The following is a 27813-nucleotide window of genomic DNA, read 5'->3' as shown; positions in this document are numbered from 1 at the left end:
CAATAACCCGCAGCCCACGACCTCCAAATCATCCCCGCGGAGGTGCCTCGGGAGTAGCCCAACCAGGCGGGAAAACCGCGACCTCAGCCACGCTGCAAGGAAGGGAGTGACGCTGGTACGGCCACGCCTTCAGGAGGACCACAACAACTAGCTCAACAGGAGACTGCCCCTTCGCGGCCCTTCCCTGCCCTCGCTTTCCCATCTCTCATATCCCTTTACCTCGCCTCACCTTCCCTTACCTCCCCTCCCTTCCCTCACCTCCCCTTCCCTTACCTCCCCTCCCTTCCCTCACCTCCCCTTCCCTTACCTCAGCTTCCCTTCCCTCACCTTCACTTTTCCTTCCCTCCCCTCCCCTCTCTCACCTTCCCTTCCCTTCCCTTCCCTCACCTTCCCTTCCCTCACCTTCCCTTCCCTTCCCTTCCCTCGCCCACCTTCCCTTACCTTCCCTCCCCTCTCTCACTTTCCCTCCCTTCCCTACCTTTCCTCACCTCACCTTCCCTTCCCTTCGGCCGCAAAGAGTGCCAGCATGGGTCAGTCAAGAGCCGTTTGCGTGGCCCTTGCGACACTTCTCTGCCTCTCCCTCGTGCAAGTAAGTGAACCCTGGACGTTGGTGGTGATGGCAGTAGTAGTAGTAGTAGCAGCAGTAGTAGTAGTAGTAGTAGTAGTAGTCAACCCGAGTGCACAGCGTAGAAAATAAGATCCTATTCTTTGACAACTTTCGGCTCTGCAACAAATATATCTATAGGCCACAAAAATATATATTACTAGGGGTCTCATAAGCGCTCTTTTTTTCTTAAGTTCATGGTATATAAGCCTTGTCATACTCTCCCTAGACTACTTAAACTACATAGAAGCCTTGTCATACTGTTCCTAGACTAATTAAACTACCCATGGAAATGCTAACACAGTCTCTACGAATGCCTTGTCAAATGTGGGATGTTTAGGAAGTTGTCAAAGAATTGGGATCTTGGTTTTTGCACTGACCACTCGGGTTGTCTATGCCTTGAATGGAAGGAGATAAACTCAAACTGTTGTCTCCGTATATGTATTTGAACGTGAGATATCAACGCTCTCTCTCTCTCTCCACACACACACACGCATTTGACAAGACTTTCGTAAGAGTTGTGGGAGGCATTTCCAGGGGTACTTATATGGCCCTGGTGGTAGTTTAACCTTTCCTCCGTACCTTGAGCCAATTCAAACCCTCATTACAACCAGATGAATCCCCTTTGCTGCCTTTGAAAGTAGTTAATGTGAGGGTCTGGAATCGTCTGAGAATGTCAACCCAAGCTCCGAGATGTTTGAGAATCCGGGCCCAGTAAATTAATGTATCGTCGCCCAGTTCGCCTGTTTGAAAAGCCTCTCGTAAAGGTTGCTGTGATTTCCACGGACTATTTTGGGATCCTAGTGATAGTTTTAACCCCTTGACTGCGGATTTCCTACAAGAAGACCTCACGAAACTACAGGAATGGAACAAAAAGTGGCTGCTACAATTCAATGAAGAAAAATGTAAAGTCCTGCACCTTGGAAATTGATATCCAGCACACCAATACATGGGAAACACTCCACTATCCACCACATGGGCAGAGAAAGACCTAGGACTATATGTTACCAGGCTACCAGTGAAGGGATATCCAGCACACCAATACCACATGGGAAACACTCCACTATCCACCACAGGGGCAGAGAAAGACCTGGGACTATATTATGTTACCAGGCTACCAGTGAAGGGATATCCAGCACACCAATACCACATGGGAAACACTCCACTATCCACCACAGGGGCAGAGAAAGACCTGGGACTATATTATGTTACCAGGCTACCAGTTAAAGCCAAAACGTGCCAATCGCAGCGGACGGGTTAAGGGGATATTACACTGGGCAAATTTTTCGTGGATCTTCAGTTAAACCACGATTTCCGCTGGCGTGGTTCTCATATTTCCGTGGTTTTCTGACGTGTCCACGATCTTCCAAAGCTACGGTAGAGTTCCTTGAAGGACGACGGTATTACTCACTATCATCAGCAGCAATAACAAGAAACAAATGAGAACAACGCCAGCGGAAATCGTGGTTTGACTGAAGATCCACGGAAAATTTGCCCAGTGTAATAGAACCGTAACCCGTCCGCTGCATCGTGAACGGGAAAAGTCACACAAGAATACCCGGTTGATCTTCTCTGTGGCCTTGGGAACAGTCATAAATGGAGCCCGATACGTTTAATAACAGGACCCAGGGCCGGCATTCTCAGACGCTTCCGCCTCCCGCATCAACTACTCTCAAAGGCCGAAAAGGAGATCAGTCGGGTTCTAATGAGTGTGTTTTTAGGTTCACGGTAAGTAAGAAGGGTCAAATTATCACCAGGGTCATGAAACTACCCTTGGAAATGCCCGAAACTCCTTTATTTTTTATTTTTTTACAGCTAAGGAAAGAGTTCAAGTCGTAGGCAGGAGGAAATACAGATGAAGGAAGATTGTCCCAGAGTTTACCAGCGTGAGGGATGAAAGAGTGAAGATGCTGGTTGACTCTTGCATAAGGGGTTTGGACAGTATAGGGATGAGCATGAGTAGAAAGTCGTGTGCAGCGGGGCCGCGGGAGGGGGGGAGGCATGCAGTTAGCAAGTTCATACGAAAGCCTTGTGAAATGTGAGTGAGTAAGGGTCGAGGCGTTTTGAGAATATGGGTCCAGGTACAGGTGTAAGAGGTGGAGCTGCGGCCTCACACCACGTACGGCAGGAAGGGGAGATTAGGCTTCTTTAGGACGGGAAGATTAGGCCTCTCAAGGGTACACTCTGCTCTTAAACCTAACGGCGAAGGTTATATTATCAACAGGGAGAAAAATTAACAGGTTGTTGTGCCAGTAGGTAGCCGGGCGGATGTCCAGCTGAGAGAGAGAGAGAGAGAGAGAGAGAGAGAGAGACAGACAGAGAGAGAGAGAGAGAGAGAGAGAGAGAGAGAGAGAGAGACAGACAGAACCAGAAACGGGCAGAGAGAGAGAGAGAGAGAGAGAGAGAGAGAGAGAGAGAGAGAGAGAGAGAGAGAGAGAGAGAGAGAGAGAGAGAGAGAGAGAGTGCAGTATCTAACGATTTGGGAAAGTTAAGTGACATAAACTGAGTCTCAAAAGGCTTTTGTTAAGAGAGAGAGAGAGAGAGAGAGAGAGAGAGAGAGAGAGAGAGAGAGAGAGAGAGAGAGAATGGCTGAGTACTAAGCTGTCAAGATTCTAGGTCTGGTAAAGTACATTCTCTCTCTCTCTCTCACACACACACACACACACACACACACACACACACATACTGACATACATACAGTGCTTGCCTTTCTCTTGCTTCTAAACACTTGCTCGAAGACTGAAAAAAAAAAAAAATAATAGGAGAAACAACTCAAGCCCGAGATTAGAACCCACGCCGCCAGTCAGTCATCGGTCAATATATCAGTCATTTTTAGCACGTTTAAGAACCCGCGCCAGTCAGTCATCGGTCAATCTAAGTCAGTTATTTCTAGTTAATGAAGGAAAAAATAAGTATTGCAGTTTTATTTTTTTTCCATGTGATCGAAGATGTATATACGTGTTGAGAACATGTTGTAATGAGAGAGAGAGAGAGAGAGAGAGAGAGTAGGGGAAGAAAAAAAATGCTACACTATTTGATGGCTCGTGATTGTAGTGTTAAAAGATCTCTCTCTCTCTCTCTCTCTCTCTCTCTCTCTCTCAATCCACGAGGCCAGCACAGGGCGGGCTAGTCAACCAATCGCGGGAGACGAAGATTTACTTAATAAAAGATAAGTGAGAAGGGAGACTCTGGCACACCCCACTGCCTCACTACTACTACTACTACTTCTACTGCCAAGACTTTCCATTTCTACGTAAGGCATGCAGGAGCTTATTCCAATCTCATACTACAACATTGGTGCTGTCTGAATTTATTTGGCTATACTTAAGTTTTCTGCCATTAATTCTCTTTAACCCGGTAGCAGCAGGGATCTTGTTTCTTAATGGTCCCTCCAAGCGAGAAAAAATGAGAAAAAATCACCCCTCACACAAACCATTTCAGAATATATATCAAAGCATTTGTGATCAGATTATGTATCATCTATTTTGGGAGTTTATATCATGGCACAAATTTGGCCTGTTGCTGCTGCATGGTAAAGCCACAAATTTGGTCTGTCGCTGCTACACGGTAAAGCCACAAATTTGGCCCGTCGCTGCTACACGGTAAAGCCACAAATTTGGCCGTCGCTGCTACCGGGTTAAAGATATGTCATTGCTCATAAACAAATTTATCTAAAGCCACTGAGTATTTTCAAACGTGCAATCAGTTTCCCACAGAGGAGACGCTTCTCAAGAGAGCATGTTCCAGTCGCACCATGATACATGCTAATGCCGGGATGGTGCCGGCTGGGGATCACAAGTCCAGCATGTGATCAGACAATGATGAATAAATGAATCACACACACACACACACACACACCCTGTTCCCTGGCCTCTTGCTTCCCCTCATGTATGGGTATCCATGATTCTGTGTAAGAGTACTATATAGTAGCAAGTAAAGTAAGGAGATGAAAGTGTAAGACAGGAAAGTTCTGGGTAGAGTTATACGGCTGGACGATGATGTAGAGACTCTGCTTCCTTTGTTCCAGGGAGACGCACTCACTTGCTCATGTTGTTCCAGGGCCTCATGTTTCCCCCGCTGGATGGTGAGCAGTGCAACGACAACATAGACTGTGCCAAGGGCTGCTGCCTCATGACGGGCTACAGGCACCGGCGGCCCTCAGGAGTGTGCCAGGCCATGAGACAGTTAGGTGAGTGCCAACTATCAGGGCTCATTCATACTGGGTGAGATACTCTATATACACTGCAGGAGGCTGGCTGAGCTAAAAAATATGACCTACTCTCACCAAGACATCATGAAGGGGCTGTTACACTGGGCATATTTTCCGTGGATCTTCAGTCAAACCACGATTTCCGCTGGCGTGGTTCTCAATTGTTTGTTGTTATTGCTGATGATGATGATGGTGAGTAATACCGTCGTCCTTCAGTGAAATCTACCGTAGCTTTGGAAGATTGTGGACATGTCAGAAAACCACGGAAATATGAGAACCACACCAGCGGAAATCGTGGTTTGATAAGATCCACGGAAAATTTGCCCAGTGTGATAGCCCCTTTAGAGTTGGGCCATCAGCTCTGAGGCTGTGGACACCAACAGGCATCCAGGGGCAGAGTTTGAGGTCCAGCTTGTAGACATCCCTTTAGGTGAGCACAGTGACCATTGCAACATGTCCAGTGAGTAAGGGCCCTCACTTCACACCCATCACATTCCCCCACTGCTGCCACAAATCATACCACATTTTATCTCTTCATCACAGACTTTATCATCACTTAACCTGGTAGCAGCGGGGATCATGTTTCTTAATGGTCCCTCTAAGCGAGATTTCTTAATGGTCCCTCTAAGCGAGAAAAATGAGAAAAAAATCATCACTCACACAAACTATTTCATAATATATATCAAAGCATTTGTGATCAGTTTATGTATCATCTATTTTGGGGGGTTAAAATCATGGCACAAATTTGGCCCGTTGCTGCTACACGGTAAAGCCACAAATTTGGCCCGTCGCTGCTACCGGGTTAAGCTGTGTAGTCAAAGGCTATTTGTCTTGTCAAGTCCTCTCCAGGGTGGCTGTCTTCAGTCTACAAGTTCAGCAGTGTTGCCTCCCTTACTATATTATATGGTTATTTTCATGCTAAGTGCTCTTTTGAATATGTTACCTGCATATCTTGACCCAACCCACAGCCTTGATACATCATACTCTAACCAGGCTCATTGCTATGCTTTACAACCTACCATTGCAAAAGTTAATCACGGTCTTAATTTTTTCATTCCACTCACTGATTAACCCTGAAACAGCCCTCTGTCTCCTGCCTTCCCACCCCCCTATGACTAACTCTTTCAGGGGATAATATTAAGACACCTCTACAACTAATATGATGCTTCTGTTTTGGCATAGTTTCCAGACTTCAGTTCATAATAAAGGAGCAGCCAGTTCCATGCAGTATTTCTTATATTTTGTTTTGCCTCCACCATAAAAGAATATTGTCTTTGATAGCTCATGGAAGTAGCTGTTAGTGTTCAAATGAAAGGACGGACTATTTGATTCCTTCCCTTCATTACCTTGATAAAGTGAGACATGACCTTATTTCCCGAGGGCAGGCGAGTACTGTGCTCCAGGGAACCGTCTGAGGAACTATTACGGCTCAACAGTGTACACCTACTCCTGCCCCTGCGGCGGCGGGCTGGTCTGCAAGCCACGGTGGTCCACACAACTGTATGGGGTGAGTGGTGCTCATTTTTGTATGAATGGAATGGCTGACAGCTGGCTATATGTTATACTGTCTTCGTGACCTTTTAGCATTAGGAGCAAAGCCTAAAGAGTGCTAAAACATAGATAAGGGACAGCAGTGAAGGGAAGAAGAGTTACAGAGTTAATCAAGAGAGTCCTAAGTAATAAGTGTAAGCATGGAGGTAAAAACAAGAGGAAAAAATAGTACACTTTCCTGCTAACCCTGACCACTGCCCCTTCCTTGCCTCTGGAGCCTGGGCAGGGGATGAGTCACAAGGCGTGAGATATGCAGCAAAAATGAACTTGAATTTTTGAGCTGCTCGATGCAAACAAATACATGTGACAAAGTTCACCTGAATACAAAGATATTACATACAAAACTGATAAGAGAAACTAAGAAGTAAGCTGTTCACTGTTTCCAACAAGTTGGTACAAAAAGTTACATTTCTTCCTTAATATCTGAACTATCTAATAATATCTTCACATTCAGACGAGCTTTTCCTGTCACATGTCATTGTTTGTTTCCATTAGTGCCACAAAGTCTTCATTGTAAATGTTTTACAATGAACATTGATGCTTTGAAATGCATTTGAAAAAGAAACACTGCAACATCTTAATAGGAATGAAGTTACAGCTGTTTGAAAGTTTCAAATATTTTCTATTTTTGGTGACCTTGTTACCGGAAGGCTCCCATGTGGTCAGCCTGAACCCGAGGTGCTGGTTTCCCTGTGCCTGAGTTACATTCCTCAAAAACTAATCACATGTTGACAGCATCATGACATTAGTTTAATGAGGATACAAGGGGGTACAAAATTACCATGATGTAATTCTTGACTGGCCCCTGACCCTGCCACCCCTGTGGTGACCCACCAGCCCTGTGCTGCACAGTGGACTGCATCACCAAACACAGACAGATCATACACCCGATCTTTGGGTGCTGTATACAGGTTATTGGTTGGGAAAGCTGTAGGTCATATAGCATTGATTACCTGTATTAATAAATGCATTTATGCCTGAGTGAGGTGTCTAAGACATTGTTTATATTACAGCGGAGTGCCATGGAGGACCCCAAGTGTATGCCAGTCAACATGCACCCGTACATCCTGGCCATGACGGGCTTCGGCCACCCCTACAACAGACACAACGCCTACGATGTGCCTGCAGAGTAGCCGCTGCTGCCGCCCTGCCTGGAGCATCACGGGTGCCTTGTTTGAAGCACTTTGGTGTGGATGGTAAACGTATCTTTACAAACACCTTTGCAACACTTCAGTTACTACTCATGTGAGGAACAAAAGCACTCTGGGAAAATGAGCCGAGGCATAAAATGTAACTACTGTCAGGGGTCGAAGAGGAGGTGCACCTTTGTTTGGGCTCTGGCTGACCCTGTCCCTCCAGGCCTGGGCTGAGGAGGCTGACAGGGAGGTGCTGAGGAGGCTTTGCATTTTAGTCACTCCCAAAACATGTATTATACTGAAGTCCCTCAGTATGTAATGCCCTCAACTTTACCTTCCTTAATCATCTGTCTTGGGTGTGTTAAGGTTACAAATTTTGTATTTTATAGCATTTGAATTCATCTGCCTTTACCTATTGAATTGTTTAATAATAATACAGTGGAGCCTCGGTTGTCAAATGACTCATCTTGGAAGTATCAGTTCCCAAACAAAAAATGCAACAGTTTCCGAACAGAATTTCGGCTCAAAAACAGACAAGCCGGCAACCACATTCACCACGGCCTAAGACATACAGCGGGAGACGGTCAGTTATACTGCAGCCTCCGTTCAGTCAGACTCCCTCTGGAATAGACACAGCAGGGGAGGAGTGTTTTGTTCTGCTAGTGGAAGGCTCACAGCAAAGGCCACAACAAACCAAGAAAGCTCCTATAAAACTCCTCTCCAAAAAGATGAAAAAAAATGGGAAAAGTTAGTCAAATCAGTTTGGAAGGTGTCTTGGCACTCCCTCTTGAAAGTTACTTGCTGAAAATCCTTGCATTTTTAGTCTGCAGAAAATGAAAAATCCACACCTTGAGCATCTGTATATCTGGAGGGCCATTACTTATTTCAAAATTATGAATGTTTATCACTATTATCAGTCTGACTATGGCTCACTGTTAAGTGTTTCAGCAGCTCACAAGAGCAAATCTCTTTTATGCCTGGGCTCAGTTTTCCCGAGCCATTTCCCCTTGATGTCTGACTGGAAGGTGAAGATACACTGACAGCCACAGCCCAGGGTGAGGCAGGATGCCATTGCTGCCCAAGTAAACAGCAGCAGCAGAATAACACTCACTTTCCTTACATAGACATTTTAATGGTAGTCAGATAAGTAAGTTACTCCCAACAACAAGACTTGACAACACTTCTCATTCCTTCTGCAGGCCATGACAAAAGTCAAAAACAATTAGCCCTCAAAATCTACACACTGCCCCTTCTGGCAGGCAGTATCTCCTGCAAAGTGAACATAGGTCATTGATTTATGACATACCTGAGTTTTGGTGCAACAAATGGTAATTCCTGTCAATGAAGGCATCTCATTCTCCCTTTTCTTCAGTAAACAAGGTCAAGTGACTATGGATTACAGCTAATCTCAGTGATTAGTTCATGGCAATATATAGATACCTTCTGAGACTAAGAGAAAGGTGTTGTACCATACTCTCAAGACCATGAGGGAGAGTGGTGTGAGTGGCACCACCCATGTGCAGGGCCAGTGCATGTGGCGGTCAGCTCTTTGTTCTGTTGCTGAATAGGCCTGCCGGGCCTGGGTGGAGGAAAGGACAGGCCAGCCACTCCATACGCCACGGTCCAGGACAAGAGTGGTGCTACCCACCTGTCTCCTCTGCTCATTAGAGTATAGGACAACACCTTTTGAGACAAGATACAAAAATTACAATATAATGTAAAAAATACATTTTAGGAGTACACAGACAAGGAATTACTGTAAACATACTCTGAATAAGAGAGCAAGGAATGGCTGGCCAGGAGTCATCATCAGCCACAGCAGAGTTGCAGGAGTGTTGGTGTCTGGGAGCAGGTAACTTCAGGTACTGACCGGGGAGCTGTGTGACAGGCTCTTTGTGTTGCTGGACTGTCACCACCTCGCTGGTCAGGTGTTCTGGCTCAGCCTGCAGCCGCCTCACCCTGGGGGAGCAAACTGTTGCCTTACATCATGCAATTGTGTTACTTTACAACAACTTTGCTGGACACAAGTAGGGAATGTCACCCCGTCTGCACACACCACTCCAGTTAGTGCTCATTTCAGGGAACAACTGCTGAGCTGAGGCAAAACAATGAAATGCTGGCAAAATAAAGAACACTTATTAACTACTAATGACAAGTTTTCATCTGCACCTCAGCTCAACTTTCTGGAGAAGTATTATTCCTGCAATAAGTACAAACTGGAATGGTGTCTATAGAGTAACAAAGACATCCTACCTTGTTATATGATGTGTTCAGGCTGTAACCATGTACACACTACCACAAAGTCTTCAAACTACCTGTGCATATATGTACATGTGTATAAATAAGTGGTCTTCAATGAAACCTAATTTTTCCTGCCTAAGTGTACATAAGAGCCCTCTGTGACCACTCAAGAGGGTGAAGCAGCAGTACTTAACATGTCAAAGTGAGGCTCATCAGTGTCCACTGTTCTCTGAGGTAACATTGTCTTATTGTTGTATTTCAAGTAATGGTAAATCACGCTGCCAAGGGTTCTCAGTTTTGTGGTGGCCAAAAGCTTTCCATCTGTCTGTTCCTTCAATGCTTTGCTTGTTCCCTCTGTGAACATCCTTCGAGGGGCCGGCCGTGGCAGCCCACTCAAAGGAAGTGTACCAAGGTGTGAGGCGCCAGAACTATAAACAAAATAGATAAAAAGCTTTGGCCGACAGAAAACTACAAACACAGATGATAACAGGAGAAACACAACTGTGAGAGAGTGTTAATGACCTAGAGTTTGCATGATGTTATACTTTTCAGGCTATTTTGTTTGTCGGGTGACAACAAAAAGTTTAGCAGCAATGAACTGTAACAAACTAATGGCCATCAGAGGCCTGCAAGCTGTAGTGAACTAACAACGGCTGCCTTTACTAGTGATGACGAACATGTTGCCAGTGTGTTGGTGCGGTGCTTGTGGCGGCCGGGGGAAACAAGTAGAACAGTTGGCCTTTCCATCACAGTGTTGGCCACACAAGGAACATTTCACACTGTTGGGGCCACAAAAAAGGCAGCACATTGAGCTGTCCCGTAGCAGGCAGCCTCAGGCCACAGTCTCTGGGCTACAAGGACAGACAGCAAACCAAAAACACTGTTTTGCCTTAGCTTTGTCTCAAAGTGATAGATGAGCTATATTTTCCTATGTGAATTTTTGTTTTCTGTAATGCAAATAAAGCATGAGTATTATTTGCTGTTTAGGAACCTTCAGCACCAGGACCTTCAAAGGATGGAGTACAGAAGAGGTTTACCAGAGATAATGCAAAGTACCAAGATAGTGATAATGCACCACAATCTCTTTCATGAAGACTTCGCAGTTACTAAGAACTTACACCATACACTATCATAGTACAGTAAAGTCCTAAACTTGGTAACTAATTGGTGCCAGAGAAACCTCATCAAATATCAATTCACCAAATCCGGCCATACAGGCACATAACATGCTACCCAAAGGCCGACCCTGCCCACTGGATTATTTCTATACGAGACAATCCTGAGTGGAGGAGGTCAAGGGGACGCCCATAAAGTTGAAAGCATAAGGAAGTTGACGGATCCTGCCATGAAGTGCTCAGGATGGGAGGCCAGCATGGAGACTTGCCCAGAGGAGCACCTGGATTTGACATTATAAGGAGGGCAAGGAGACACGCCCCCCAGAGTATGCCCCTACTCGTCATCATCATCATTTCATCGACACCTGCTCCTAGGAGCTCCCACCAGGGGATGGCCACGGCAGAAGAGCTTCCAACTTTCTCTATCCAGACACTCCTCCTTGCCTGCTCAAAGTTTCTCAAAGATCTTTCCCCCCTCTCCCTAACGTACTCTTGCACCCTATCCCTCCATTTCACTGGAGGTCGTCCTCTAGCATTCTCTCCCTCTATCTCACTCACATACACCCTTCTGGTCATCTTACTCCTCCATTCACTCCATGTGGCCAAACCACTTTAAAGTCTGTCGCTTCACTTCTTCCACCACTCCACACTTCTTCCCTTCACCCCTGTGACACATTCCAAAACGCTCGTACACACTTTCATTACTCATTCCATCCATTTTACTCACACCACAAGCACTCCCCTATGCTCCTACTGACTCAGTCAATGGGGGCTTACATTGGGGGGCGCATCACCTCACCCACCCTACAATGCCAACTCCAGGGGTTCTTCTAGTCAAGTCTCCATGCAGGCCCCCTCCCCATCCTGAGTACCTCCCGGCAGGATATGTCGCCTTGCTCAAGCTACAAACTCTGGGCGTCCCCTTGGCCTCCTACACTCAGGATTGTCTCTTACAGAGACAACCGATGAGCAGGATCAGCTTCTGCGTGCCACGTGCCCATACAGCCCCTACTGATTAATTACATATGAATAATTACATATGAATTGATTACATATGAATGAATACATGATTACATATGAATGAATGCCCCTGCTGCAGGGCATGTAGTGGCTATGGTACGGCAATATTTTTCGTAATTCAACCCTCAGAATAATACTGTACTGTAATACCGTACCGTACTTGAAAATGGCTCCATACCATACTATTACGATTAAATACCGAACTGTAATTTTGTACATTTCAGTAAAAAAGAAAGAAAAAAAGGTAAGGCTACACACATGTATACACAAAAATAAATGCGTATATACACAGGCATTTACACCCACTGTATACACATACTGTATGCACACATGTACTTACACATGTACACCACACATGTACACACAATATACATAGACATTTATGCACATAGCTACACACATCCAGTTATATGTGCGCATACATGTACGCACACTACACATAATGTACACACAAACATGTATACATACATGTATAAAGATATACACTCACAATATGCATACACATACATGTATGCACATAAGTACACGCATACACACACAAGCATGTGCACACAAATGTACACACACGTACAAAAAAATAAATAATTTACTCCTACCCAAGGTCTTGCTCCCACCTTGTGATCATATGGCGCGCGCACACACACACACACACACACACACACACACACACACAGATTAAGTGAAGAAATAGTATCGGCAAAGAGTGTGCAAAGTTTCAAGGAAAAGTTGGATAATTATAGATACGGAGACGGAACCATAAGAGCGTAAGCCCAGGCCCTGTAAAACTACAACTAGGTAAATACACACACACACACACACACATATGGAAAACTGATACAAGATCTGTCATTATGAAGAAAGCCTTATAACCAGTTTGTACACATCATTCCAAAAAGCACGCAATGATAACAGGGAAGAAAATGAGTATGGAGAATGGAACCCAGAAAAAGCCTATATTTCTTCCCTTCCCCACACAATCCTTGCATACTCCAGTCCCCTCAATCTTCTCCCATCTTAAAACAAAACAAAAAACACCCCCTGATATACTAAAACAACTGATAACTGTAATAAGTGATACCTTAAGATAAAGATGTTGGTTGTGGGCGCCTAGGTCTGGGCAGGAATGTAGCAGATGTGTAGGAAGTTGTCTGGGTGGCTGAGGTGTTCACTGAGCCACTGCAGCGGTGTGTCTCGTGGCCCCTCGATGCCCTGGATCACCAAGCGGTCACCTGCACACCACAACAACCATTACAAGGCACCCTGGACTACCACTATGAGCCCCCAACATACTGACACGTTCACCCAGCCACACCCTTCCCTTCCTGTCACCTACACACCACAACAACCATTACAAGGCATCCTGGACTACCACTATGGGCCCCCAACATACTGAAGTCTCTGCCATGACACTTGTTCCCCCAGCCACACCCCCTTCCTGGTGTTGCTGATCCCCGAGTCAGGTTATTCTTGTTGTGCTGATGGAGATGACCCAAGCCATGAATATTACTGCATGAGTTGAAATTGGAGCTGATGCTGATGTTAGAATGGAGGGTGAGGGAGGGGTGGGGCTCATGGGGCGTGTCAGCAGCGATAACAGAGGTTCAGGCTGCCTGTAGTGTAGATTGTTAATCCTGCTGACAATGAAAGGTTTAGGGCAAGAAGCAACACACACCTCTTGTGGACTCATTTAGCATTGCCTTGTGCCCGTTTTTTTCATTCTTTTCCTTCCTTTACTGTCTCCTGTTCTTCATATTCCACATTACTCATGGAGGGGACACTGGGTCTATAGTGGGGCCCTGTGTCTAGCAATATTAAAACTGAGAAAATGTTGATAGTTCTGAGACTGGTAGTTTTGGGGCAAACTTTGAACAGTAAAAAAGTAAAAACAGACTGGAACTCTTTTGAAATTCCCTTTTTATGCTCTGCCTCACCTGCTTTAAACAGCTCAACCTACATTTATAAATGAACTAAGTACCGTCTCACTACCACCACTGCCACCCCCACCACACCCAGCCAGACACGCAGCAACCTCCTTCATCAGTTCACTCCTCTCGTATCGCAGCAGCCCTACGTTCAGTTGGCCTTTTAGCCACACAACATTGTGCAAGGGTACGCAATGGAGATATCAAGTTTTGCCAAGATGGCGGCATGAACCAAATGTGGTGAACACCTTATCATTGTTTGGGAAGTTGTGCAGACAGGGGGCAGTGTTTGTACACAAAGCAGACGACATAGTTATAAGAGTGGACAGTGAAACCTTTGCAGCATCTTCTTACCCTTTAAAAATGTTTCTTTTAACTGTGATCGTTGTTTTCAGTAAAGGGTCACCTATAAGAGCCGCTGAGGGAATACTGTGATGGGGCTGCTGTGTGGAACGCTGTATTTAGTGCGTTCAACTGATCCAGTGTTCGGTGTGGCCCCCACACTCACGGGAAGCTGTGTGGCTGATGGGAGAACCAAATACATCGCTGCAGCAGTTCATGGTCATTAAACCCAGGCAGGTCCTCAGGGTGTACAGGGCTGAGCCGGGCAGCAGCAGGGGCAATGTCACACACCAGCACTCAGTTGGCCTCTTAGCCGCACAGCTCCCCGTGGATGGGGTGAGCCAAACACGACACAGGATCAGCTGAGAGCAGCAACAATGGTGTCCTACACAACATCTCCCTCACAATATTCCCTCAGCAGCTCTTTTAAGCAACCCTTCACCAGAAACATCAATCATAATTCAACAAAACATTCATGGATGCTAAGAAAATGCAGAAGTGACACTTGCCACACTCAACATTTGGTGTTTACAAGCGCTGCCCACCCCCCGCCTGCCTACACAGCCCCTCAAATAACAATCCAGCAGGGCACTGTCATCTTGGGAGCATTTTCTCTAGTTCCGCGACTTTGGTCATTAGTTATGAAGCTCGGGACTATTTCTACCTAATCGCCACACTTGAAATCACTAGTTAGAAAAACGCTAGCCACAGGGCCCTGGTGTGTAGCCATTTTTTATTTTCCCTCAATGCCCTTCCATAGATCTCAATAATAATAATAATAATAATAATACCATTGAGGTTGAGAGGGACAGTAAGGGAGGTGAGTGTAGTGTTTGCTCCCTTGCTTGTTGTTGAGCGTCATTGTGTTGCTCCAAAGTACTAATAGTAAAGAGTACCAGACCTCCATGCCTGGCGCCAACTCACCCTCCTGTAGTGCCACGGGCAAACACTCGGCCACCAAGTCGCCCAGAGTCAGCTGGCGGCCATCCTCTGTGAGTGGACGGACGAGTTGCTGGATGGGGGCCTGGAAGGGGCAGTGCAGGCGGAACGGAATGTGCTTGAAGCCCTCCTCTGGTGTGGACTCCATCAGCTTCCGGTTGATGGCCCAAAACTGGTCAAACTTATCTGAAGGTTTGAAGATATACATGAGAAGGTTTGATAACTGGTTCACCACCACCATAATATTCAGTCAATGCTAGTCCACTGCAGGGCAAATAATAATAATAGTAATAATAATAATAATAATAATAATAATAATAATAACAAAGGCCTTTCCCAATGTTCCCCACCTCTCCCTGTCAGTCAGTGTCCTCCATCCTGCTCTGGCAAATGCTCTAGTTTCATGTCTCCCCCTGATGCTCTGTCTATCCTGACGTATACAATTTCTGGGTTGCCACTCTGGTACTTTTATTATCCGTCTGTTAACAGTTCTATGCATGATATGACTTGCCTAAGCCCCATTTATTATCCTTAATAGTAATGAAAACACCTTACATTATCTGCTCTCTACTCTGTGACCTTCGTTTTCTCTCTTAAAGTTTGTGATGCGCCAAGTTTTTGAAGCACTGTTAGCACTGGCAGGACACAGAGGGCTGTATTACTAAACATTTCGTCACCCAAGTTCACCTATTTGGCAAGGCTTTCCTATAGGAGTTGTGGGCATTTCCAGGAGTAGTTTTATGACCCTGGTGGTAGTCTGACCCTTCTTCTGTACCCTGAACCTAAAGAAACACTTATAGAACCCAACTGACCCCCTCTTTGACCTTTAGAAATAGCTGATGTGAGCAGCGAAAGTGTCTTATGATGCCGAACTGACTGTACATCTTTCTCTTTTGGGAGAGTGATGGGCTGCCAGTGACCCATGCAGTGTTTACTTGTACAAATACACACCTCTTAGAGAAGTGTTTACTAGCACATATTTATGCTTGCACTATTAAACAATTATACTGGTGCCATTTCTGTCTTTTATTTACAAATGATTACTTCAGGAGTATAAAGTGGGAAAGGTGAGCTATACTTAACCCGGTAGCAGCGGGGATCATGTTTCTTAATGGTCCCTCTAAGCGAGAAAAATGAAAAAAAAATCATCCCTCACACAAACCATTTCATAATATATATCAAAGCATTTGTGATCAGATTATGCATCATCTATTTTTGGGGGTATCATGGCACAAATTTGGCCCGTCGCTGCTACACGGTAAAGCCACAAATTTGGCCCGTCGCTGCTACACGGTAAAGCCACAAATAGATGCTACGGTAAACTGATCACAAATTTGCCCTTTGATATATATTATGGCACAAATTTGTGTCGCTGCTAGGGTGCAAATTTTCGTCGCTGCTACGGACCATTAAGAAACATGATCCCCGCTGCTACTAGGTTAAAAACATAGTAGGAAGAAATTGGCAGCAAAAAGATAGTAATGAGAAATGATACCTTTGAAAGAGTAGAGGAATACGCATATATAGAACTAGCAGTTAATGTGCTCCCATGGGCGAGGGGTTGATGCCGAGCTACGGATCCGTTGGCCCAGGGAGTCGGTGCACAGCCCACCCATCAGTTCATTCTCCCTTTCAGGTTGGTCAATAAAAGGATGACTGGGGAAGGTAACTGCGGTGACCCAGATACTGTATTGACTCTGTGTCCCGGGGGTGATGAATCCTTACACGCTAGGGCTCAAGGGCAACAGGGACAAAGGTCTTTCCCTGCTCTTCTGGTAGCTCCTCTATACTTCTTCTTATTGGAGCTGGGCTTAGTGGGCTTTTTTTTCCCTTGAACCGCTTCCTTTACTAAAAAAAAACCCTTTCCCATTTGTCTCTGTGTCTGATGTTACTGTATTTCATCCTTCCCACACAAAGCTTCTAATTTTGTATCCTGATTCTCCAGCGCCACGGCCACACACAGCTATAACATGTACCACAAACTTCACCTAATTAGAGCAAACCAAGCCGATAAATTTAATAAGAAATCTGGAGAGAAATGGAATGGAGCACTTTTGGTAAACATTGTGATATTCAAACAGCTCAGAGGATGAAAATAAGAAATGACAAACAAATATTATAACATTCATCACCTCTAGATGAAAATAACCAATGAGAAACTAATATTATAACATGACTATAAACCCGCCCCTCTCCCTCAACTTGAAGAGAAAGGTGTACGATATGTGCATCTTCCCAGCCCTAGAATATGCTTCATAGACTGGCAAAAAATGGTGAGCACAGCATGGAGACAGGACTTGAGTATCATGGATTAGGGAACAGACAAAGGTTGAAGATATCCTAGTGCCTATTAACCCCTTGGATGCGGATTTCCTACCAGAAGACCTCACCAAGCTACAGGACTGGAGCAACAAGTGGCTGCTACAATTCAATGAAGAAAAATGTAAAGTCCTGCACCTTGGGAGGGGATATCCAGCACACCAATACCACATGGGAAACACTCCACTATCCACCACAGAGGCAGAGAAAGACCTGGGAGTGTATGTTACCAGGCTACCAGTGAAGGGATATCCAGCACAAGAATACCACATGGGAAACACTCCACTATCCACCACAGAGGCAGAGAAAGACCTGGCTGTGTATGTTACCAGGTTACCAGTGAAGGGATATCCAACACACCAATACCACATGGGAAACACTCCACTATCCACCACAGAGGCAGAGAAAGACCTGGGAGTGTATGTTACCAGGCCAACAGTGAAGGGATATCCACCACACCAATACCACATGGGAAACACTCCACTATCCACCACAGAGGCAGAGAAAGACATGGGACTATATGTTTTCAGGCTACAAGTGAAGGTGAAATCCGTGCCAATCGCAGCGGACGGGTTAAAAGTAAGAATTGGACCAGTGCACTTCATATCATGCAGCTCACAACAGCTGGGGAGCCAAAGTGAGGGTGGCAAGTTGTCAAACCAGCCATTGTATAAGTGATGGGAGATGGAGAATCAGGATATGAAATTAGAAGCTCTGTGGGGGCAGGATGATATATAGTAACATCAGACACAGAGACAAATGGGAAATTTTGGGGGGTTGATATCATGGCACAAATTTGGCCCGTCGCTGCTGCATGGTAAAGCCACAAATTTGGCCCGTCGTTGCTACTGGATTAAAAGAGACTTTAGCGAGGCCTACCGTTGCACAGGCCCATCCAGAGCTGTTTGTGGTCCTTGCCCTGCATGCTGGTGATGACCTGCCCGCGGTGCTTCAGGCCGTCAGCTTCCTTCAGGGAGGACATGAAGTGTGACTCAACAACCTCTCTGCAATAAGAAAAGTTACACCATTACCATCACTTGCTGGGCTCAGATTGTATCAAGTTTCTATAGTAGGGCCAAAGACAGAGCCGTAAGTCCTTTGTGCTTCACTCGGGGTGCTGTACAGGTGTTGGGCGTGATGGGAGACTGATACATAGCAGGGTGCTCAGGGCCAAGTGAGTAACGGAACTAACAATGGAACAGTGAAACCCAAACAAACCCACACACCATACACGGATAATTTGAACAGCTTTATGGAGTGTGGACAGCTTCAGGATGTTTGTACATGTTGGTGTTGACTTTTGGAATGACATGAAGAGAGAATCAACAACCTATCTTAACCGCTTGACTGTGGATTTCCTACCAGAAGACATCACCAAGCTGCAGGAATGGAACAAAAAGTGGCTGCTACAATCCAATGAGGAAAAATATAAAGTCCTGCACCTTGGGAGGGGAAATCCAGCACACCAATACCACACTATCCACCACAGAGGCAGAGAAAGACCTGGGACTATATGTTACCAGGCTACCAGTGAAGGGATATCCAGCATACCAATACCATATGGGAAACACTCCACTATCCACCACAGAGGCAGAGAAAGACCTGGGACTATATACCAGGCTACCAGTGAAGGGATATCCAACACACCAATACCACATGGGAAACACTCCACTATCCACCACAGAGGCAGAGAAAGACCTGGGAGTGTATGTTACCAGGCTACCAGTGAAGGGATATCCAGCACACCAATACCACATGGGAAACACTCCACTATCCACCACAGAGACAGAGAAAGACCTGGGAGTGTATGTTACCAGGCTACCAGTGAAGGGATATCCAGCACACCAATACCACATGGGAAACACTCCACTATCCACCACAGAGACAGAGAAAGACTTGGGACTATATGTTGCCAGGCTACCAGTGAAGGGATATCCAGCACACCAATACCACATGGGAAACACTCCACTATCCACCACAGAGGCAGAGAAAGACCTGGGACTATATGTTGTCAGGCTGCCAGTGAAGGGATATCCAGCACACCAATACCACATGGGAAACACTCCACTATCCACCACAGAGGCAGAGAAAGACCTGGGACTATATGTTACCAGGCTACCAGTGAAGGGATATCCAGCACACCAATACCACATGGGAAACACTCCACTATCCACCACAGAGGCAGAGAAAGACCTGGGACTATATGTTACCAGGCTACCAGTGAAGGGATATCCAGCATACCAATACCACATGGGAAACACTCCACTATCCACCACAGAGACAGAGAAAGACCTGGGAGTATATGTTACCAGGCTACTAGTGAAGGGATATCCAACACACCAATACCACATGGGAAACACTCCACTATCCATCACAGAGGCAGAGAAAGACCTGGGACTATATGTTGTCAGGCTGCCAGTGAAGGGATATCCAGCACACCAATACCACATGGGAAACACTCCACTATCCACCACAGAGGCAGAGAAAGACCTGGGACTATATGTTACCAGGCTACCAGTGAAGGGATATCCAGCACACCAATACCACATGGGAAACACTCCACTATCCACCACAGAGGCAGAGAAAGACCTGGGACTATATGTTACCAGGCTACTAGTGAAGGTGAAATCCGTGCCAATCGCAGCGGACGGGTGAAGGAGAATAGTTGCAGCATTATTTATGTTTAGCAGACTCGGAAAAGCTGTATAAAATCAAAGGATCCAGACGGTCAAAACATATTAGTCGTCCCTCAAATAGTACGGTTTTGGTTTTATACGGATTGTTATTGAAGATCTTTTTAGGATTTTTATATTTCCTGCTCGTCGGGAAATTAAAAAATCCTAAAAAAATCTTCTATGAAAATCCACATAAAACCAAAACTGAACTATTGGAAACTGTACTATTTAAGGGATGACTGTATTCAGCCTCCTTCTCCTTCCTATTACCCTCTCGTTCATCACCAACACTTTTTATCATTGTTTTCATCATTCCATATAATAAAACCCTTCCCTCCACCTCTCCTGGCACACTGAGTAAGCTTATTCTCCTATGACCGTTACAATACAAGCAAGTTACGGAAAAAGCAGCCTTGAAGTGAGGGATTCAAAGGCCTAAAGTTGTGTGACTCCTCTGTTGAACTCCCCGATGTATCTTCAGACTTCTTTCTGAGAGAGCTTTTTGTTATTTAAATGTTTTGTTTATGTCACTCGACCAAAACATTCATCTACTCTGTCTACTTTCTGTACTGTTCCTTAACCCAGTAGCTGCGGGGATTGTGTTTCTTAAAGACCCCTCTAAGCGAGAAAAATGAGAAAATGATGATCTGTCTACTTGTGAAAAAGCAAGCTGTCGGGCTGCACATGTACCCACCTCGAGGGGCAGTGTATGAGGTCCTGTTCTGGAAAGTGTGAGAAGTGTGCCGTGAGGTTCCAGGGCAGCGAGGCGGCCCCGCAGTGGAGGTCAAACAGCACGCCCACCGGGTAATGCCTGTAACAACACAAAGGGTCACTTCCTTACACTCACATAAAAAATCAATACATTCAGTTCTATAGAAGAGGAAAAAGTTGGAAAGTTTCGTTTAGTCGGCGCAACATCTATGGTCATATGCCGGAGAGACAGAAGGGGAAGGAATTATAGATTATAGAAGGGAACAGATCCTAGGAGACAGGAAAGTTGCAAAGTTTCGTTTAGTTGGCGCAACATCTGTGGTCATATGCCGGAGAGAGACAGAAGGGGAAGGAATTATAGATTATAGGAGAAGGGAACAGATCCTAGGAGACAGGAAAGTTGGAAAGTTTCGTTTAGTCGGTGCAACATCTGTGGTCATATGCCGGAGAGACAGAAGGGGAAGGAATTATAGATTATAGGAGAAGGGAACAGATCCTAGGAGACGGGACACAACCCCCGATTAATACCTGGTCTATACAAGAGGAGAGAGGTCTGACTGCAGGATATAAACTAATGAATGACTTGGAGGAATCAGATGGCTAATACCTATTACTGAAAAGGGGAAGTGAAGACAGAGAGTCAGGAATTCACAAGAAGTAGAGGCGGCAAAGAGTGTGAGGAAATTTAAGGAAAAACTGAACAAATATAGATAAGGAGACAACAAATAAATAAATACAATAGGATACTAATTCCCTGCAAGGTACAGCCAGGACGATCTGAATTCATCTGAAAGCCACGGCACTTTACCCAAAACAGTTATTATTATTATCATTATTATTCACCGATGCCAGAGCCGGATAATAGGCCTTCCCCAGCCCTAAAGACTCCCCCTACATCCGTACACCCTTGTAGCACCTCCTCCACCAGCCAACTACCCTGTGTGTGTGTATGGCGAAGTTGTCACATGTGGTTCAGGCTCCTTCATTACCTCCAAACCCTGCTGCACCTTCCCCAGATGTGGCAATGCGAAAATAACGCTTCCCTACAAACCTAAGGCCAGGCCCTGCCCTCCCTCACAGCCTGACCACCTCCCCCAGCAGCGCCCTCCACCACGGCCTCACTGCACTACTGGCTGGGACAGAAACATGCCGATAGGTCTGAAAAACCTTGCTGAGTCATCTATGATAGGCAGAACACCTTCCATCCACCTACAATCCATGCAATGGCAGGAAACAGTGCAGGAAATAAATCCATACAATTTACCCCCCACACAACACCCTGGCACAAGAATGACTACATTTTCCCCACACAACACTTTAACTTAATCTACAGATGTCAGATTCCCCTCGACATTTTTTTATATCCCTTCTTTCCTTTTTGGTAATGTGCAGACCACTGATGTAGCCAGACCACACTCAGCACTTAGATCTCATGAACTTTTCTACTTTTTTCCTTGGAGAGTATATTTCCTAATTTCTAAGGTACAGTACCATATTTCCCGCCACATAAGATGCACCTGGGTATAAGACACACCTATAATTCAGCAAGTTATATTTAGCAAAACAAAATCTGTGTGTCTGAGCTGGCAGTGGTGCTTGGCTCAAACACAGAGAAGAGAAGAGGTGTCATATCTGTTTATCTGTGATCTTGACTATCACTGAACAATTATGACCATCATACCATATGTTGTTTTCTGCCCTTCTCTGTGTTCAAAGTGTTCCACTGTTGGCTGGAGAGTTACAGTGCCCTTACCCTGAGCAGTACTAGCTTTGAAATGGTAAACAAAAGAGTTGGTTGGTAGATTCACTCACTACGCATTATTTCATGGTAAGTGCACAAAGCGTTTTCAGGCAATGTCACTTTCTTGATATAAATTATGGCCATGGCTTCAGCAAGTGGGGCTGTCAGGGGCCGGCCAGGCCAGACGCTGAATGTAAACAAACCACCACCACAGAGCACGGGGCGGCGGGGCGTGGAGGGGCAGGTTGCAGTAATAATAATGACAATAATAATGAGCATAACAATAATAATAGTAATAATAATAATAATAATAATAATAATAATAATAATAATAATAATAATGTAACTTTTACTGAGGTGGGCATTGCTATTTACACTGGTGCCATGTTTTGTCTCTGTAAGGTGTTAGTGCCAAAAACAACAATGTCCATCTTGTATCGACGCCAACATCGGCCATCGTGCATTTACAGCATCAAGACAACAATCAAACAGACTTTATGTTAATTTTATATCTTAGCATTATTTTCATTTGTAATCGTTATCTAATAATTTCTAAACAAATACATTTCATTCCGGGGACATCTGAGAACTATTGTGTCAAACGGAGGTGCTTTGGGTGTTGTCTTGTACCAGTAACCACTTGTTGTTGGCCCGTCAGGCAGAGTTTGTCCAGCTGTTTTTTATTATTTTTACTTTTCTGTCACTGTCTTGTTTTCACACCCATGTCTGCTGCCCACAAAGGGGACTCTTGTTTGGGTCTTTAGCAGTTTCTTAATTTCCCTTGATGCCTTTTCATGCCCTTCCAAAACACTACTATTAATAATAAAGAAATAGTCATATCAGTACAGTTGTCCCACAAATAGTATGGTTTCAGTCTTATGTGGATTTTCATAGAAGATTTTTTTTAGGATTTTTAAATTTCCCGACGTGCAGGAAATTTAAAAATCCCTAAAAGATCTTCAATGACAATCCGTATAAAACCAAAACCAAACTATACGAGGGACGACTGTATTCATTCCAACTACTGGCTCTTTTTCCATTGTTTTTTTCCCCTCTGATGTAATAGAGAAAACGTTAATTGCAACATCTTTGACTGTATATATTGTGAGTTCTGTCCCTTGTCCTGCCCTTCAGTACAAAGATAAGTCTCACCATTTGAGGGGTGAGCCGTCACTCTCCAGCCACATCTCTGCGTCCTGCTGGTCCTGGGAGATGAAGCGCAGGAAGTGCTTGCGGACCTGTGGGACAAAGGTAATACAATTTATACGGGTTCCTTTTTCTCAATTGTCAGAACTGTGTCCTGGGCCCACCTAACTTTGTTTTCATGGCTACAGTGGAACCTTGGTTGTTGAATGACCTCTCTCAAACTAATTGGTTCCTGAACATATTTTCCTATTAACCCCTTGTCTGTGGATTTCCTACAAGAAGACTTTACCAAGCTACAGGACTGGAACAAAAAGTGGCTGCTACAATTCAATGAAGAAAAATGTAAAGTCCTGCACCTTGGGAAGGGATATCCAGCATACCAATACCACATGGGAAATACTCCAGTATCCACCACAGATGCAGAGAAAGACCTGGGACTACATGTTACCAGGCTACCAGTGAAAGCCAAGTCCATGACAATCGCAGCGGACAGGTTAAGAAACACACTTCCAAACAGATTTCTGTTCCTGAACAGGCAAGATGGCAGCCACATGCTCCATGGGCCAAGACATACAGCAGGAGAGACTCAGACTCAGCGAGTACTGTCAGCTACGCTGCAGCCTCTGCTCAGTGCTGACTCCCTCTCACAGACCGTACTGGCTACACAGTAAACCCTCAATATAACCGACCCACTTACAACAGATTACAGATATAACGGACAAGGTCAGATGGTCACAAATCCACGGGGACCGACCAAGAATAGTTTTTGAACCAACCGCGCCCGCTGGCCACCTGGCCCTCCTCCCCTTATCTGCTGTCCCATTCTTCGGTTTCAGCAGTGTTTTTCATCCCACTAATGAAATATTTTCCTTCTTGTGGTTCCCATTGAAATGAAGAACATATTTACACCACAAGAAAGTCTTTTGCATCAATCCAGGACGTATATGTAATGAAAAATAGTCAAGTATTTTTGAGTGTCCGTACATAAGCTTAAGGTACAGCTTAAGGGGTCATGGGGGCCAAAGCACCCCCTCGTTAGGTAGGTGAGGTTAGTTTAAACTTATTGGGCACTCGGTGTGGGGCAGCGGAAATACCCAGCGCAGGGCAGGACAGGACGGGACAGGACGGCGGGGGTGGTCAAGTACGCGGGCCAGTGTTGTGAGATATACCTCCTCGCAGAAATAAGTCGCTCTGCTGTCCACCACGCATGTGTGATGGGGGAATACACAGCAGGAAAAACATCAATTTGCCTGGTTTTATTCTAGTTTGTCCACTTGTGATCTTTGTGAGCAGTGAGTGAAATATAAAAACGGTAAGCAAGTTGAACCTCTCTCTGCGAGCTATTTTGCAGCTGTGGCTGCACAACAGGCATTGAAAAGTCAATCATTTAATGATTTGTGACAGAAACAGTTATTATATTATTTCATAACACACCCCAATAAAAAAAAAAAGTTTCATCTGCCAGTGCGAGATTGGCACACTTGTAAAATTTTACTCATACCTGTAAAAATATGCCCCACCTACAGGGCCCCACTGCCAACCTGGCAGCCTCAGTACCTCGCAGTGTGTCGTCAAGTGTGCTGCGTGGCTATACAGACAATGTGCTGACACCATACACAATAAAAAAACTATATACCTACGTTTATTAGGTTCCTCAGTAATATTATAAGTATTTTTAAATTTCTGCCGCTTATAACAGACTAAGTTCCCCCCAATTAGTCCATTACATCAAGGTTTTACTGTAATATTAATAATAATCAACGGGAAGCCAACCAATTCCAACGGATCCCTTGACTTCCCATGAATTCTTGTATAAAAGTATGAAGTTTTGCTTATAATAAAGTCCCATGGTGTGGACACATCCCTTCCATTAAACAAGAGCTGCATGGACACTAAAATCAAACCTGGAGAAGTTGGGGAAAGCTTTTTTACCTGCATCAGATTGATAATTACAACTGACTAATGCAGGCAACAACAGTGATGATGATGATGGTAATGAAAGAGTCACCTTGTCCATGACGAGGGGCAGGTATGACAGCCGCGGCACCATGAGGTAGTAGGAGTCTGGGGCGCTGAGGGTGGTGCAGTCGTCGCTGGACAGCTGGACGCACACAGGCACACGGCCGTCCCACACCTCACGCAGGATCTCACGGTCCTCCGCCATGCTGATGGTGATGATGATGCTTCCTCAGGCCTGACAACAAGATAGGTGGGATAAGTCTGTGTGCATGTGTGTGTGTGTGTGTTTACCGTTGATGAGGTTTCAGGCCCTGCTCCGCCACTGATGCAGCGCTCTACGAGGGCCGTCAACAATTACGTTAGCCTCAATAATAGTCTTCGATGCACTTATTCTCAAACATCGTAGTGAGTGAGTGAGTGAGTGTCTTAGTTTCTTTCACGAATAATATCACATATAACCGTTAGTTCAGTTTTCATGTCTAATATTTTCATAATAGTATCACAATTAAATATCCAATGATTATTTCCCACACACTGAACATACATCACACACGATTTATCATTGCGTACAGACACTAATTAATAGCCATGATCGGTCATGTTACGAATTCTCTCAATTTCAGTCTGGAGAACTACACAACGCTGGTCATTCACTGAGTGGTTGATTTCAGGCTTCTTGTACCTCACACAGTTTATGCATTTCTTCTCAGCCATGGTGCACTCCGTGGGTATGTGGGCTAATTGCCAATCAAGCGTACCATCACTAACCAAGCGTACCATTGCTAACCAAGCGTACCATCACTAACCAAGCGTACCATCACTAACCAAGCGTACCATCACTAACCAAGCGTACCATCACTAACCAAGCGTACCATCACTAACCAAGCGTACCATCACTAACCAAGTGTACCATCGCTAACCAAGCGTACCATCGCTAACCAAGCGTACCATCGCTAACCAAGTGTGCCATCACTAACCACCCTAAAACTTTGGTATGGAGACTGAGTGAAATTGCGTGGTTTCCGTACGTGGTAAAAAATCCCCGAATGTATGGAATTTCCCTACATCTAAATAAATGTAAGGAGTTTCCCTCCATCTAAGGTATTTTTCAACCCCCCCCATAACTCAAAAACTATGCATTTGCGACGCATTTCATGTTTACCACCGCATCCCTGCAGTCTCAATGGCCCCCTAGCCAATTTTGGTTGCGAGGGGCGAGTATGGGCGAACACTAGAATAATACCGTAATTCTTTCCTTCCTCCAGTGTGGTGAGGCTCAGTCTGGGGAGCCTGTCCTGGTGTTGGTACCCCCCACCCCCCCCCACACACACACATCCTGCCCCAGCCAGAGCTCATTCCCCTGATAGTCACTCTCTGCCCCTCAGGAAGTTGTGTGTGTTTGAGGATAAAATACCTTAGTGCTGAGGGGTTGTGAGAGCCCCTGGCGGAGTGCGGGGACTATACAGTGTCTTGGGGCGTGCAGGGGCTAAGTGGTATCCTAGGGCGTGCGGGGCTAAGGGGTGTCCTGGGGGCTAAGGGGTGTCCTGGGGCGTGCAGGGGCTAAGGAGTGTCCTGGGGGCTAAGGGGTGTCCTGGGGCATGCAGGGCTAAGGGGTGTCCTGGGGCGTGCAGGGCTAAGGGGTGTCCTGGGGCGTGCAGGGCTAAGGGGTGTCCTGGGGCGTGCGGGGGCTAAGGGGTGTCCTGGGGCGTGCAGGGGCTAAGGGGTTTCCTGGGGTGTGCAGGGCTGGGGGTGTCCTGGTGCGTGCAGGGGCTAAGGGTGTCCTGCGGCCTGCAGGGGCTAAGGGGTGTCCTGGAGCGTGCGGGGCTAAGTGGTGTCCTGGGGCGTGCGGGGGCTAAGGGGTGTCCTGGGGCGTGCAGGGGCTAAGGGGTGTCCTGGGGAGTGCAGGGCTAAGGGGTGTCCTGGGGCGTGCGGGGGCTAAGGGGTGTCCTGGGGCGTGCGGGGGCTAAGTGGTGTCCTGGGGCGTGCGGGGCTAAGGGGTGTCCTGGGGCGTGCGGGGGCTAAGGGGTTTCTCTTCAGTGTCTCTTCTTCTTCTTGTTTTTTTTTATGGGGCTAGTTAGGCTATGGGACCACAGCTTCCTTGGGGCGTGCTCACCGCCGCCATCCTCTGTGTAGGAGTATTCGACCACTCCTTTGTTATGGCCGCCAGGGACACCAACCCCCC

At 45.7% G+C, this 27813-nt stretch overlaps 2 protein-coding genes and 1 long non-coding RNA gene across 6 annotated transcripts; 1 reads left to right on the top strand and 2 right to left on the bottom strand.

The window, feature by feature from the left end:
- The first annotated feature begins 417 nt into the window (after nucleotides 1-417).
- LOC126990533 (uncharacterized) lies at nucleotides 418-10717 on the top strand. Its single transcript, XM_050849130.1, has 4 exons — nucleotides 418-589; nucleotides 4664-4793; nucleotides 6200-6321; nucleotides 7379-10717. Exons 1-4 carry the CDS (start codon nucleotides 527-529, stop codon nucleotides 7496-7498), a joined length of 435 nt encoding a protein of 144 aa, XP_050705087.1. The 5' UTR covers nucleotides 418-526; the 3' UTR covers nucleotides 7499-10717.
- On the bottom strand, nucleotides 8613-27813 carry LOC126990520 (autophagy protein 5-like). 3 transcript variants are annotated; one of them, XM_050849119.1, is made up of 8 exons: nucleotides 27745-27813; nucleotides 25681-25866; nucleotides 23679-23764; nucleotides 20769-20885; nucleotides 18279-18403; nucleotides 15066-15266; nucleotides 12956-13106; nucleotides 8613-9460 (listed from the first exon to the last, which is right to left on the bottom strand). In XM_050849119.1, exons 2-7 carry the CDS (start codon nucleotides 25834-25836, stop codon nucleotides 12985-12987), a joined length of 807 nt encoding a protein of 268 aa, XP_050705076.1. In that variant the 5' UTR covers nucleotides 25837-25866; nucleotides 27745-27813; the 3' UTR covers nucleotides 8613-9460; nucleotides 12956-12984. The 3 variants fall into 3 exon arrangements, with proteins under 3 accessions (XP_050705076.1, XP_050705078.1, XP_050705075.1); XM_050849121.1 differs by lacking the exon at nucleotides 27745-27813 and adding an exon at nucleotides 27046-27201 and having other exon boundaries at nucleotides 8613-9473; XM_050849118.1 differs by lacking the exon at nucleotides 27745-27813 and adding an exon at nucleotides 27046-27200.
- LOC126990540 (uncharacterized) lies at nucleotides 18874-20220 on the bottom strand. 2 transcript variants are annotated; one of them, XR_007744521.1, is made up of 3 exons: nucleotides 19890-20220; nucleotides 19494-19691; nucleotides 18874-19001 (listed from the first exon to the last, which is right to left on the bottom strand). It is a non-coding gene; the product is annotated as an uncharacterized LOC126990540 (long non-coding RNA). The 2 variants fall into 2 exon arrangements; XR_007744516.1 differs by having other exon boundaries at nucleotides 19494-19592; nucleotides 19890-20218.

This window comes from Eriocheir sinensis, chromosome 6 (assembly GCF_024679095.1).
Source record: "Eriocheir sinensis breed Jianghai 21 chromosome 6, ASM2467909v1, whole genome shotgun sequence".
NCBI lineage: Eukaryota > Metazoa > Arthropoda > Malacostraca > Decapoda > Varunidae > Eriocheir > Eriocheir sinensis.
Note: the sequence above shows the minus strand (reverse complement) of the source record. Positions and strands in the feature narration are given on the sequence as shown.